Genomic DNA, 14,575 nt, shown 5'->3' with positions numbered 1-14,575 from the left:
AATTTAGTACGAAAAGTTTGCAAAACAGTAATCATTTATTACCCAGTTAAGAAAATAAAAAATTACGGAGAGCCATCGTTCAGTACTATTTAGAATTTTCTAGATTCAATCAGTAAATAAATCAAAATAAAGTCTTAAATAATATATTATGATTTAAAATTTAACTAAATAAAATTTTAAAAAATAAAGAACATTGAAGAGAAAGTAGAAAATAAAAAACAGAATAAAAATGATATGTTGTACTTGAATAGTTTATGCAGAGTCTTTTATGTAAACTTATTTTTTGCTCGTGACTTGAAAGGAAAAAGGAAAAACTATTTAACAGTGAAGTTCCTCAAATAGTTGTATTAAAATGGAGGTAAAATAATACTTGAATATATTCATTAAATAGTTTGTTATTAATTATATTTAATTACATCAATTAAATGGAAAAAAATATAATAATGATAATGAGAAAATTAAATATATTTAACAGAAAAACCCTACTTATTTGATGTTTAAAAACTTAAGTATCAAAATACAAAATGAAAGAGTCAAATAAAAAATAAAATGGAAATAGTTGGAAGGAAAGTTTTACTTTTTATATTAATCCTACCCATTTTAAACAAAATTACGAGTATACTTGTCTTTTATATAAAAACAAAATCAAAATTACTAGTTTACATAAATTTAAAACTCATTTAAATTAACATTTTGTTTCCAGAAAAAACTAGCCTCGAGTCCTTAACATCTATTTGAAATTTCAAGGCACTGATGTGTCCTCATAGTTTAGGATAAGAAAGGGAGATATGCGCCAAAGTTGAAGCGTGAAGGGTCAGAGCGCCATCCATGGCTGGCATCAGCATCTTCCCCTTCAAACTCTTCCATACCACAATCACACCCTCACCTCTCTTCTCTTCTTCCCACTCCAAATTCTTCGGCCTTCTCCTCTCTAATCCCTATTCTCTCAAATCTCACTCTTCTCTCCCCCTTCCCGCCTACGTAACCGCCCGCTATGGCGGTGGCCCCCGCACTTCCGATTCCGGCAACTCCCGGAGACGCCACGCCGATTCCGAAGACGAACAAGCTCTCGACCTCTCCTCTCTTAAGTACTCTACTCATTCCTCCCAGTTCCTTTCCCTCTTTTCAATCTCTGTTTCAATTTCGTGCTTAAGAATGCTTTCGATTTGAAATAGGTCAGATACCGTCAGGCTTATTGATCAGAACCAGAACATGGTTTGTTCTTTTTTCTTTCTCGTATATTTATTTAACGCTGTTAATTTCGTGCTTAAGAATCACGCGTGAATAAAGCTTGAATTAAATGTTCTATAACTTTCCAATTCAGTCTGCATATATCGGAGGATGCTGAAGATGTTTTTGCTTTTGTAGGTTGGAGTAGTGTCGCTCGATGAGGCTGTTCAAATGGCTGAAGATGCAGAGCTTGATTTGGTACGATGTTTTTTCCCAGTCATTGTCGCAGCTATACTTCAATATTCCATCTATTTGTTGCCATTGAATTTCAGTTCAATTAAATAGGGTACCAATTGTTTATTATCTTATTGTCGTACTTGTACTGTTACACTATATTTCATTGTTTGTTTATGATGAGAAAAAGATGATAAATAGAAAGAGGAAGAGATTCCTATAATTTAGCTTAGACAGGTACAAGTACAATGACTAAAAGAGATAGGAAGGCATTTATTTATGGTGTTGAAAATCTAATTGTTTCGAGTCAGTAAATTTGGTGAACACTTTCTTTTGCATGTATGTTGGAACATGGGATACTGGTGACATGAATGGAAAATCTTATTTTATCTCTTTTTTTTTTTATCAGGTGATATTATCCCCGGATGCAGATCCTCCCGTTGTTAGAATAATGAATTACAGGTGTGAACTTTGTATATCCTCAGAAAAGATCATGCATTTTTGGCTCTCTCTTCCCTTTTTTCAATTTATTCTCGTTAAATCTAGTCTCAAATACTACTGGTTGATGGCTGTATAAAGTCGTCGTGTTAAGGTGTGGCTGAAACTGTGTCAGATTGTGAGTTTTGGGCATCCGTCGATAAATTTGGTAGTTAATGACCTGCCTGTATACATGTTCAACAATAATTGAAGATTAAGTAGTTTTAATTTGGTTGATAGATGAATAATAAAATTTGTCCCAGTTGCTCTTGCTTCTGGCACCTTGGGCAGCTACTTAGTGGTCCAAATTTTGAAGTTGGACATAGTGGTGGTCACGGCGGAAGTATCATTTGCACTCATTGGTCTATAATGGATGCTGAGCTCCTATATTTTTTTTTGGGATGGGAATGTTGTGAAGACATGATTGAACAACAAATAATGGGGAGATATTAACTCACACACCCGTAGATGTCATCTAAGTTTCACTTCTACTGCTTGATAAAATCAAATGAAGCTGTGTGAAAAGCTGTGTTTAGTTCTACTTCTGTTTCACAATGATTGAGCACTTATATACTTATTTTCAAGAATAATTGGACCTTGAAATTTAGTAATCCTTATATTTTTTTTTTTCTGTACAGCAAATATAGATATGAACAACAAAAGAAAAAAAGAGGACAGCAGAAGAAAAGTGCTGGTAAGCATTTATTTTCTTCTAATTTTATTTTTTCAAATTCAGAACAAACAATAAATTACTGACCAAATGATCTTTTAAATGCAGCTAATCGGATGGATTTGAAGGAGCTCAAAATGGGGTAATGTCCTAAGCTGGTTCTAGATTCTTGTTCTTTGGATTTCTTAATTTAATTTGACTAATACATAGTTATGGGCAAATGTTACTTTTATTAATATTTTTAATCAGTAAAGGGTTAGAAATGTGAAGAAGTATATCTGTTATTTCCACTCAATCTAGTCTGGCTTAGGTTAACTGTTGGTTCTCCGGAAAGGCATTATACATATTATTTCTCTGCATTACTTTCAAAAAACTAGAGGAAGAATAACTACAACCAAACCTTTTTACACTAGGTGGAATTGGTTGCATGGATCAAATGACATCGTAAATCATAATACTTTGTCTTATGTCTATTGATACATGGACAGACCATTGACTTTTAAATCTTTCTTAATGATTTTGCTTATAGTTTTTCTCAATCTCCCTCTACCTCTATGGCTCTATCGATTGGGTTACCTACATTCCATCTAATCTATTCTCCTTATTGGAGCTTTATAAGTCTAATCCATAATTCAAACTACCCAAGGCACTTTTCTACCATCTCATCTACAATAGATGCCATTCTAATTTTTTCATTCTTTATTCTTAATCTTATATTATATATAATTCCAAATGCAACATTCTCATTCTTTATCTCCTTTTTTTTGCCATTCTTTGTAATCGACCCTAGATACTTAAATTATTCAACTTGTGGTAAAGTATGCTCTCCAAGTTATACCCTTAACATTAGGGTTGTTGTCTCTTTTGCTAAACTTACACTCCATCTACTTCATCTAATGTTCTACTTAAGCAAGCAAAATCCATGAACTTTCAAAGCTAGTCTCTACATCTTTAACTTTCCATTTACCTTTTTTTACTTGATTTTCCAACTAAAACTAAAACATCTGGAAAAAGCTTGTATTGTGACATCAACTCTTAAATATTCTTTGTAACCATGTTCAAGGCTAAGGTAAAGATATGAACGCTTAAATTTGACCCTTGGTGTAGTCCTATGATTGTAGGAAAATTTGATATGATCTTATTTTGTGTTCTTTTCATTGTGATCTCATACATATCCTTGATTGTTTAAATATATGCAATACAAACTCCTTTTTTCTCACAATACCTTTCTTGTCATGTGATGCATGCCTTTTTCTAATCAATCGAGAGCGCACACAAATATTTTTTATTTCTTTGATATATCTCAGTAGCATATTGCTTTCAGGGCTGATGGGGCATAAAACTAAATTGATTTTCAAGTAATGTAAGTCTTATCTTAATCTTCACTTAGTTACCCCTTTCATAACTTCATAGAATGACTCATGAACTTTATCTCCTGCTATAGTTTGTGCAATTTTTAATGTCTCCCTTGTTCTAATAAATAGGGATTAGAGTATTACTCCTCAATTCTTCCAGTATTTACATAGACCTCTTAATCTCGTTGAACAACTTTGCAAGCTAACTCATATCTCTTCACCTAGACTCTTCCATATGTCAATGGGTATATTGCTTGCTCTAACTACTTTGCCATTTGTCATCCTCTTCAATGTTTCTTTGACCAAAGACTCGTGAATTCCACTATAGAAGGAATAATTTTGATTCTCCTTGGTTTAGCCTCAATGCATTTCACTTTATCAAAGTCTCTTGACTTTCATTTCTTACTTTTAGCAAGCTTGTAAATACATCTCTCGTCATCTGAGGAGGTCATCCCTTCCACTATAGAGCTATGATCCTATCTCTTAATCTTTTTATATCCACAACATCAATCTTTCAATACTCATCTACAATTCTACCCACCCAATTACTTGATTTAATTTTGCTAGTGTACCACAAAACCTTAGGTGTCTAATTCTTTTGTCCTTTATCCTATCCAGTTATTTTCTTGTAGGCACATAAAATTGATCCTCTTAATTATGGCGTACTATTTTGAGAAACCTGATGGAAATAAGAGAGAAAATAATCTGCATGTGTCTGGCATTTTATTGTCAATATCTTGTTTCTTGGTTGTGAACTTGGGATCAATTAAGCACGGATGCATCAAGAAGAGTTTGTTTAGTTATGCTTGCTCAAAGATAAACAGAGGAAGTTTTATGTGATGCTTCACGCTATAAAGATATATACAACTAATGTGATGATATCATTTTAATGCATAACACTTATGCTAAGATTTACTTTTTTCTTCTATTTATAACATCATAACATAAAAATTCAATTAGAGAATTTGAAGAGATTGTTTTTCATGAGACATGGTTTAGTTTGAGTTGCGTTATGCTCAATTATCTTGCTAGTAACATTTGATTGTGCCTTTTTGACTAATTCTTTGTACTTTTATTTTGACAGATACAATATAGATCAACATGATTATTCTGTGCGTTTGAAAGCTGCCCGGAAATTTTTGAAAGATGGTGACAAGGTTCCATGAATTATATTATGTCATATTAAACACATGCACATGCGCATAGACACACACAAAGGATTTATTGATATCTGATGTCCAACCAGACAAAATAATACCTTTAATCACCTTTTAAAAATATTAGTTTTTATCAATTCAACTGTTGCACATACAAATGTGTTGAGATCATTGTGATCCATTCCTGCAGGTTAAAGTCATAGTAAACCTTAAAGGTCGTGAAAATGAATTCAGAAATATTGCTATTGAGCTTATTACACGTTTTCAGAATGATGTTGGGGAGGTATGTCATGCCACTTTGCTATATTATGATCGAGTAATATATTTCTTGAGCATGAAAAACTAGGACTATAAGAAAAGTAGGTTCTGGGATGTTGTACTGGTAATTCCTGTGTGTTACACTCTCTTGCTTGGCAGTTTGCACACTAAAAAAATTCTCAGTCAGCGCTTTATTTGTTATTTCTATCTTGATTACATTTGTGCATTGGTTTTACTTTTAGTTAATTCATTTCATAGCCATCTTGAGACAATATCTGATTTTACGGTCATTGGAGACATTTCTTATTGCCTGTTTGAATTTTATATCCAAACCACACTTGGGTGGTCTGCAGATCGGAGTAGAGGAGGCTAAAAACTTCCGTGACAGGAACGTCTTCATAGTTTTGGTTCCAAATAAAGCTGCTGTGCAGAAGACTCAAGAAACACCAAAGAAAAGAGACAAGTCAGCAGCGGATGAAGTCTCCGTCAGTGTCCAATCATAACAGAAAACTTCCACGCTAGTTTCTAATTGTAGAATGGATCGTGAGTAACTTATATTGATCTGGGTTGAAATTTTCCGAGTATTGTATAGCGTTGTATAATTCATCTTCAATAATAGAATAAATATTCACGAGAATTTTAATCAGAGACAGCCTTGTCTATTCTAACAGAACTTGCAGAAGGGATATCATTAACAAGTCTTCACGAGACTAATCATAAAAGTATAATTACACATGAATAGTTTATGCTGATTTAATTTTTGAAGTTGACTGTAATATTTATCTACTTCTATTTCAATCCAATGCATGTCAAATCATACCTTCATCAAGACAAGAAGCACATGGTCCTAACAAACGCTTTAGCAGGAAACCTGTCAATTCTGGGGAATATGCTTGCCTGATATGATTAGGCCAACATGCAGCACCTCTCTGTGGGTGCTGCTTGTGTATAACTTGGTCTCGGACGGTGGTTATTCTAACTCAAGATGTAGAGGCTGCAACCTACAGACCTAACGATTTGAAGGTAGCTTAGTTTTGAAGTGCTTACGTTCGAAGAATGCTAACATGTTATATGTTTTTTACTCGCACAAGTAAACACAGCAGAGTCCTGAAAGCAACACTTTATATGTACCTTATTTTATTTTTGGTGAACATGTGTACCTTATTTTAAATTCTAATATCCTCCGCTTTATGTGCTGTGACATTAAACCTTCTTTGAGTTGGGATGTTGAGTGCACCTTTTTCTGGTTCCATACATTCCTAATATTCACGGGATATTCATATAATTTCCTATACAAAATGTTAAATAGATAAGTATATTGTTCTCGGGGATTATTATCAGACAAGCAAAAGCTGTCGAGTTACACTTGGATTTATAATATTTGTATAAGGATAATGATTTAACTAATGAGTATTGGCTAAAAAATCAATAAACAAAAAATTTCATAAAAAAAATGCAATAAAGTGTATAAAAAATTGTATATTAATAACACTTGAAATATTTTATGTTTTTAATTAGTCCTTTTTTTAATAAATATTTTGCAATAGAGTGTTTTTTAATTAGTGAATTAATAATTAGCTTTAAGAGCATTTATTTTCATTTTTTGAAAGATAAGGTAACAATATAGAAAGTGATGTAAGTATTTCAGTATATAAAAAAACCGTATCATCCTGCGTGATTCTATGAGAGGGTATCTAAATAGAGCTTTTTGATTATATTGCTTGTTGAATCGCCATAGATTCTATGCATTTATTATATCTGATTTTCTATGATTAGATGTCATTATTTTTAGAACACCAATACCTATGAGGTTACGTTGATTAATAACGGTAGGAGGGTCAGCGAAGGTACATGCATATATTTACAATGACATATTTAAAGTTAAAGACAAATATTTAAATGAAGTGATTAAACATATATTTAGAGAAAGCAATATGATTATCATATTTCCACACCATTTTCATAAAATTTTATTTTCTCATACATTTTCATGAAAAATTGTCCTTTCACATCAGTCGCGCGATCAATATTTGAATGATTCGGCTTTCTGATTTCTTGCTCATTTGTTACGTCTTGCACTATATGATTTGTGAACAACCGGAACGTAACCACACAAATCAATTTAAAGACAAATATACAAGGTGAATAATGTACCGTACCCAACCATGTCTCTTTTTGGAGCGTAGTATACTTTTGGAAGATTGAAAAATTAAAAATATTTCTTTGACATTATGCTTTTAACACTTTTTTATACTCTAAAATGGTACAAGATACTAATCGAAGACAAGTGTTTGCCACTTTTTTTATTACATTAATTATCTTATTTCATACGTTTTCCTCTTTATTACTCAAGTTTACACAAATTTGTTGTATAAAATACAATTTTTTTATGTACAAATCACTACTCATTTTAGGATAGAGTATAAAATAAGTGAAAAACAACATGTGAAAATATCAAGGTTCTTGAAAAATAAAGAAGAAAAAGAAGCAAGGAAGTGCAAGATGTACACCTCTCCAACGTGTAGTCATAGTTGGTGATAGCACGAAGAAGACGGTTGTTGATAAAAAAAAGAAAAAAGGAAGAAGCTTAGCTTCAAGGCAATGGCGACCCTGCAACCAACAGCAGCAGCCCCTCATGTGGACAAATTAGGTGAGTTGAGTAAACAATCCCTGCAAGCCTCAGTGTTCCTTCCTAAAATATAATCTCTCTCTCAAACTCACCACCCCACTTTTCTCTGTGTCACTCACTTCATTGTCCCATTCACCAAGTCACCACCAAGACATGGAAGCCAGCGCTGGTCTGGTCGCTGGTTCTCACAACCGCAACGAGCTCGTTGTCATTCATAACCATGAAGAGGTAATAGCCATGCATGAAAGTTACTAGAGAAAATTTCAGAAAATGGTGCTTGTGTTCATTTTCATAAACAGTTTATTAATATATATTGTGTCGTTTCGTTGCAGCACAAGCCTTTGAAGAACTTGGATGGTCAAGTGTGTGAGATATGTGGCGATGATGTGGGACTCACGGTGGATGGTGACTTGTTTGTGGCATGCAATGAGTGTGGTTTTCCGGTATGTCGACCATGTTATGAGTATGAAAGGAGAGAAGGGAGACAAGTTTGCCCTCAGTGTAAAACCAGATACAAACGTCTCAAAGGTAGAAAACAATTAAGCAAGTTTCAAAGCCTTTTTGGCATGCATTAATTTCCATAGATTTAGTTGTTACTAACATGTAGTTTATATGACACATTTTTAGTTAAGCAAGTTTCAATATGTCTTTTTGGCATGCATTAATTTCAATAGATTTAGTTATTACTACATGTAGTTTATGATACATTTTTAGCTAAGCAAATTTCAATGCATTTTCAGCATGCATTAATTTCAATAGATTTAATTGTTACTACATGTGTAGTTTATATGATACATTTTTAGTTAGCTAATTGTAGTATTGGGTTAAGTGGGTTGAAATGAAACAACAAACAAGGAGGGAACTGATATATCTTTCATTTGCTGTGTTTTGATTTTGCTAAGGGAGCCCACGGGTTGAGGGAGATGAAGATGAGGAAGATGATGATGATATTGAACATGAATTTAATATTGAGGAACAAAGCAAGCATAACCATTCTGCTGAGGCCATGCTGCATGGGAAGATGAGTTATGGAAGAGGTCCTGAAGATGATGAGAATGCTCATTTCCCAGCTGTTATTTCTGGGGGTCGCTCTAGGCCTGTAAGATTTGCACCAGTTATTATTATACTCTATAAAACTTCCTATATTCAATATGACTATAATAAATTTGCATGCATGCAGGTTAGTGGGGAGTTCCCAATAGCGTCTCATTATGGGGAGCAAATATTATCTTCTTCACTGCATAATCGAGTGCACCCATATCCGGGTTCTGATCCTCGTAAGATGTAGTTTATAGCCTTTTCTGTTAGACATTGATGATGGTGTTTGAAAAAATTTATCATCTTTCTATCATAATTGTCATTCTTTTCTTGGTACACTTGCAAAACGGATTATGCTGATGTTGGTTTCAGGCTCAAGTTTAAAGGCTAGTTATATAGACTTTTTCTTTGGCACTAATTTAAGTACAACTCTGAATGTTTTTCTTAGTCTACCTCAACACGGCGAAATTTATTTACAATATGTGGTGGCATGCTGTGATCAAAACAGGAAATGCAAGATGGGATGAAACCAAAGAGGATAGAGTGGATGACTGGAAATTACAACAAGGGAATTTGGGACCTGAACCTGATGAAGATCCAGATGCAGTCATGTAAGCTTACAATGCTACAATTAGGAAACTGTCATGTGGTTTTAGGCCTTTAACTTTGATATCAATGATGTGAAGAAACTAACTGATATTTTAATTTATTATATATGATGTAAATTTTTGCAGGTTAGATGAAGCAAGGCAACCACTGTCAAGGAAGGTACCAATAGCATCTAGCAAAGTGAATCCATATAGGATGGTGATTGTGGCACGGCTTGTCATTCTTGCCTTCTTCCTCAGATACAGAATTTTGAACCCAGTACATGATGCATTGGGGCTATGGCTAACTTCTATTATATGTGAAATCTGGTTTGCATTTTCATGGATCCTTGATCAGTTTCCTAAATGGTTTCCTATTGATCGAGAGACCTATCTTGATCGCCTTTCAATCAGGTAAAAAGAAACCTTAACTCTTGTTATAGTGCCATAGTTCTGTTAACTATGATATATTGCTGACCAAAATGTTGTTTATTATTAGGTATGAGCGTGAAGGTGAACCCAACATGCTTGCTCCTGTAGATGTCTTTGTTAGTACCGTGGATCCCATGAAGGAACCTCCTTTGGTTACAGCGAACACTGTTCTTTCAATCTTGGCCATGGATTACCCAGTTGATAAGATATCATGCTACATTTCTGATGATGGAGCTTCAATGTGTACATTTGAAGCCTTGTCAGAAACTGCAGAGTTTGCTAGGAAGTGGGTACCATTCTGCAAGAAATTTTCCATAGAACCTCGAGCACCAGAAATGTACTTCTGTGAGAAAATTGACTACTTACAGGACAAAGTGCAACCCACCTTTGTTAAGGAGCGTAGAGCCATGAAGGTTTGTATCATATTTATCAAAATAGTACTTGAAAACATGGAGTTTTATAGCTTATTTACTGTAAATTGTTTGTTTGTCAGAGAGAATATGAGGAGTTCAAGGTTAGGATCAATGCATTAGTGGCAAAAGCCCAGAAGGTTCCTCAAGGAGGATGGATTATGCAGGATGGGACACCATGGCCAGGAAACAATACTAAGGACCATCCTGGTATGATTCAAGTCTTTCTTGGTCACAGTGGAGGTCATGATACTGAAGGAAACCAACTTCCTCGTCTTGTTTATGTTTCTCGAGAGAAAAGGCCTGGATTCCAACACCACAAGAAAGCCGGTGCTATGAATGCTTTGGTAGAGTTTTTTATTTATCATATTTTTATTGTTTGTCATTTCACCTTTATGAGCCACGATTACTTGACTCTTGCAACAATTGCTGTAATATCCAGATTCGGGTCTCTGCTGTGCTAACAAATGCTCCTTTCATGTTGAACTTGGATTGTGATCATTATGTGAACAACAGCAAGGCTGCTAGAGAGGCCATGTGCTTCTTAATGGATCCCCAAACTGGGAAGAAGGTCTGCTATGTCCAGTTTCCTCAAAGATTTGATGGCATAGATAGGCATGATCGTTATGCCAACAGGAACACAGTTTTCTTTGATGTAAGTCACCACAAGAAACCTACATCAGCATGACAAGACATGGCCTTCTGTTTAAGCATTTGATTTTTTTTTTCTTTTTAGTAGTGTAAGCTAATATATAACTACTCCCTCTTCTTTCTGTTTCTACAGATTAACATGAAGGGTCTAGATGGTATTCAGGGTCCTGTATATGTTGGCACAGGTTGTGTATTCAGGAGGCAAGCTTTATATGGCTATAATCCTCCCAAGGATCCTAAGCGTCCCAAAATGGTAACTTGTGATTGCTGCCCATGTTTTGGAAAGCGCAAGAAGCATGCAAAGAATGAAGCAAATGGAGAGGCTGCAAGCCTAAGAGGTTCTCATACTTTTCTGATCACTAATGTAGAGACTAACTTCTATCCAAATTGATATCACTTTAACCTTTTCTAACTTGTGTTATGTCCAAATAGGAGCTGATGATGACAAAGAAGTGCTAATGTCCCAGATGAATTTTGAAAAGAAATTTGGGCAGTCATCTATTTTTGTGACATCAACCTTGATGGAAGAGGGTGGTGTGCCTCCTACCTCAAGTCCAGCAAGCCAGCTTAAAGAAGCCATTCATGTAATCAGTTGTGGATATGAAGATAAAACTGAATGGGGAATTGAGGTAACACCAACAATGACAGCTTAAAGACTCCTTGATATCTTATTGTTCACACTAGGAAAATAAACTAAATGCTATTTCGCTTTCCAAATATGCAGCTAGGTTGGATTTATGGGTCTATTACAGAGGATATTCTAACAGGTTTTAAGATGCATTGCCGTGGTTGGAGGTCTATTTATTGCATGCCAAAGAGAACTGCATTCAAGGGCACTGCTCCTATCAACTTGTCAGATAGACTTAACCAAGTTCTTCGTTGGGCCCTTGGCTCCATTGAGATCTTCTTCAGTCGCCATTGCCCTTTATGGTATGGCTATAAGGAAGGGAAGCTGAAGTGGCTAGAGAGATTTGCCTATGCAAACACAACTGTTTATCCCTTCACCTCCATACCTCTTGTTGCCTATTGTATTCTTCCTGCTGTGTGTTTACTCACTGATAAATTCATCATGCCACCGGTAACAACATTACTCCATTCCCTTCATGCTACTGAATGAGTTACACATGTCATGTTTTTGAAGTCATAACATGCCAAATTTCCATAATGTTGTTACCTTCAAAAAGCACATGATATGGATGTTCATGATCTTTTTATTAGGACTTCAATCCATAATTATATAATGGATGCCAAACTGTTTTGCTTATAATTTTTTCTATTGCTAATTGATCCAGATAAGCACTTTTGCTGGTTTGTACTTTGTTGCTCTCTTCTCTTCAATCATTGCAACGGGTCTTCTTGAGTTGAAATGGAGTGGAGTGAGCATTGAGGAATGGTGGAGAAATGAGCAATTTTGGGTCATTGGTGGTGTGTCAGCACATCTCTTTGCTGTCATACAAGGTCTTCTGAAGGTTCTGGCCGGAATTGATACCAACTTCACTGTTACATCCAAGGCAGCAGATGATGAGGAATTTGGAGAACTATACACCTTTAAGTGGACTACTCTTCTGATTCCTCCAACCACTATCTTAATAATCAACATTGTTGGGGTTGTTGCTGGAATCTCAGATGCCATAAACAATGGGTACCAATCTTGGGGACCTCTATTTGGAAAACTTTTCTTTTCTTTTTGGGTGATTGTTCATCTGTATCCTTTCCTTAAAGGTTTGATGGGCCGGCAAAACCGCACACCCACAATTGTTGTTATATGGTCAGTGCTATTGGCTTCCATTTTCTCCTTGCTTTGGGTAAGAATTGACCCATTTGTATTAAAAACTAAGGGACCTGATACTAAGTTATGTGGAATCAACTGTTGAAAGACTGGTTTTCCTTTAGTATTCTTTGTTGAACATCTTTTGAAGATGTATGTAAATTTTTGATTGTGATGTAAGGTGTGTGAATCTACAAAGTTTGAATGTACAAGGAAGAAAAAAGAGTGAAAACTGGGAAGTGCAAATGCAGTTGTCTCACCGTTGTAAATGTACTGGATGACATACTGATTACCAATTGTTTTGGCTCAAATTGCCCAAGGATTGAATGGTAAATCAAGATTATAGGTTTACCAATACATTGTTGCAAGTCAGTATATATTGTTAATATTCTATTGCAGGAGTCTAGCTCATTACTTCTGATCCAAAAGCATGCGTAAAATTTACATGGGAGTACTAATAGAATTATAACCAAAGCTTTGTCATTAGTTTTGTAACAGATTGCATATACTTCTTCATTAAAATCTTGAACAGGATTGTTAATCTGCAAAAAAAATTTCATATAATTGGCAGCAAAATGAATTCTTGACCCAGTTAGTTCATTTCAGTCATGGAAGCATCAAGTTAGTTGCATCATGATTCATGAATTTAATTTATATACAGTTAGTGTAAAAGAATTTCACAATGATATCTACCAATATTTTGACAAATCATTATTTGTTACCACCTCAGTCTCTTGGTAAAATTGTATAAAAACAGTGAATAAAATAATAATGTGTCAAAATATTATTGAACATTAGCGGAAGAGTTTTATACTGATATTGTGTACTAAATAAATTCATGCATTATTTACAATTTATGCAGAATTATGATGCCAAGAATAATTAAAAGAAGAAAAGTACGAATTAAGAATATTTAACAGTAAAGCCTAAGCCTTATTATTCATCAGGAACAGATAAAAGGCATGTTTAACTTCAATATTGTTTGAATTAAGCCACAGGTATTTGTTCACAAACATTCAATGGAATGGATCCCTTAAAACCTGGAGTAGAAAGCAGGGCGGGGAAGAACTTACTTGGGCAACAAATTGATATCTAATGATCTGGATTTCGCTCCTAGTTTCTTCGATTCCAATCATTTTTGGGTCTGGACTTCTTGTTTTATAAATAGGAAAGAGGAATAAAATAAAAAGGGGTACTTAAATGTGAACTAATAAAATCCATTTTCCTTTGTTTTCTAGTGTGCCAGGATATGAAAAGTAGGAAGTTAGGTTCATATAGAAATGAATACCTTGAATCAGAAACTTTTTACATTGCTATCATGTCAAATTCTACCAAGAAATGGCTGAAATCACCACAACCATGATGGTAACTTACGTCTTTTATGTGAAGATAGAAGGTGGCGACATACTATCCTATTGATCTATTCCCTTGTAATCATTCTGTGGTTGGGTTTGAAGTTAAAGTCAGAGAAAACGTTTTATGAGGCAACATCAAGACAGGATCAAAATATACTGAAAATGATTGGGTTCATAATTGGAAGCAAAATGAATCTGAACTTGAATTTAAAATTAACAAATGGGTACGAAACGTCTAACATCTTAGGAAGAATGTCAACTTTCCACAGTTGTTGTGTAAACGTTGTGAAACTGAAATGTGTTATACTTTTTTCATCCACAGAAGAACATTTTCTACCCTGCCCTGCGTTGAACATTGATTAGCTGCAAATTTAACTTCAAGCC

The 14,575-nt window shown here is 34.6% G+C and overlaps 2 protein-coding genes across 4 annotated transcripts; both read left to right on the top strand.

Moving 5' to 3' along the window:
- The first annotated feature begins 737 nt into the window (after positions 1-737).
- LOC113847199 (translation initiation factor IF3-4, chloroplastic-like) lies at positions 738-6,582 on the top strand. 2 transcript variants are annotated; one of them, XM_027476149.1, is made up of 10 exons: positions 738-1,088; positions 1,176-1,215; positions 1,369-1,428; positions 1,814-1,866; positions 2,520-2,575; positions 2,660-2,693; positions 4,991-5,063; positions 5,254-5,346; positions 5,675-5,864; positions 6,152-6,582. In XM_027476149.1, the coding sequence occupies exons 1-9, from the start codon at positions 829-831 to the stop codon at positions 5,822-5,824; spliced, it is 819 nt and encodes a 272-aa protein (XP_027331950.1). In that variant the 5' UTR covers positions 738-828; the 3' UTR covers positions 5,825-5,864; positions 6,152-6,582. The 2 variants fall into 2 exon arrangements, with proteins under 2 accessions (XP_027331950.1, XP_027331951.1); XM_027476150.1 differs by lacking the exon at positions 5,254-5,346 and having other exon boundaries at positions 6,152-6,457.
- A 1,435-nt stretch (positions 6,583-8,017) lies between these two features.
- On the top strand, positions 8,018-12,942 carry LOC113847197 (cellulose synthase A catalytic subunit 7 [UDP-forming]-like). Of its 2 annotated transcripts, none has more exons than XM_027476147.1 (13): positions 8,018-8,178; positions 8,283-8,478; positions 8,853-9,049; positions 9,131-9,234; positions 9,507-9,599; positions 9,723-9,989; positions 10,075-10,420; positions 10,501-10,764; positions 10,860-11,072; positions 11,202-11,406; positions 11,501-11,697; positions 11,793-12,146; positions 12,361-12,942. In XM_027476147.1, exons 1-13 carry the CDS (start codon positions 8,104-8,106, stop codon positions 12,940-12,942), a joined length of 3,093 nt encoding a protein of 1,030 aa, XP_027331948.1. In that variant the 5' UTR covers positions 8,018-8,103. The 2 variants fall into 2 exon arrangements, with proteins under 2 accessions (XP_027331948.1, XP_027331947.1); XM_027476146.1 differs by having other exon boundaries at positions 8,019-8,178; positions 9,131-9,227; positions 9,497-9,599.
- The last annotated feature ends 1,633 nt before the right edge of the window (positions 12,943-14,575 follow it).

Source organism: Abrus precatorius, unplaced genomic scaffold (assembly GCF_003935025.1).
Source record: "Abrus precatorius isolate BTA unplaced genomic scaffold, Abrus_2018 Scaffold8, whole genome shotgun sequence".
In the NCBI taxonomy this organism is placed as follows: domain Eukaryota; kingdom Viridiplantae; phylum Streptophyta; class Magnoliopsida; order Fabales; family Fabaceae; genus Abrus; species Abrus precatorius.
The sequence above is the reverse complement of the archived record's forward strand: the minus strand, read 5'-3'. Positions and strand labels throughout refer to the sequence as shown.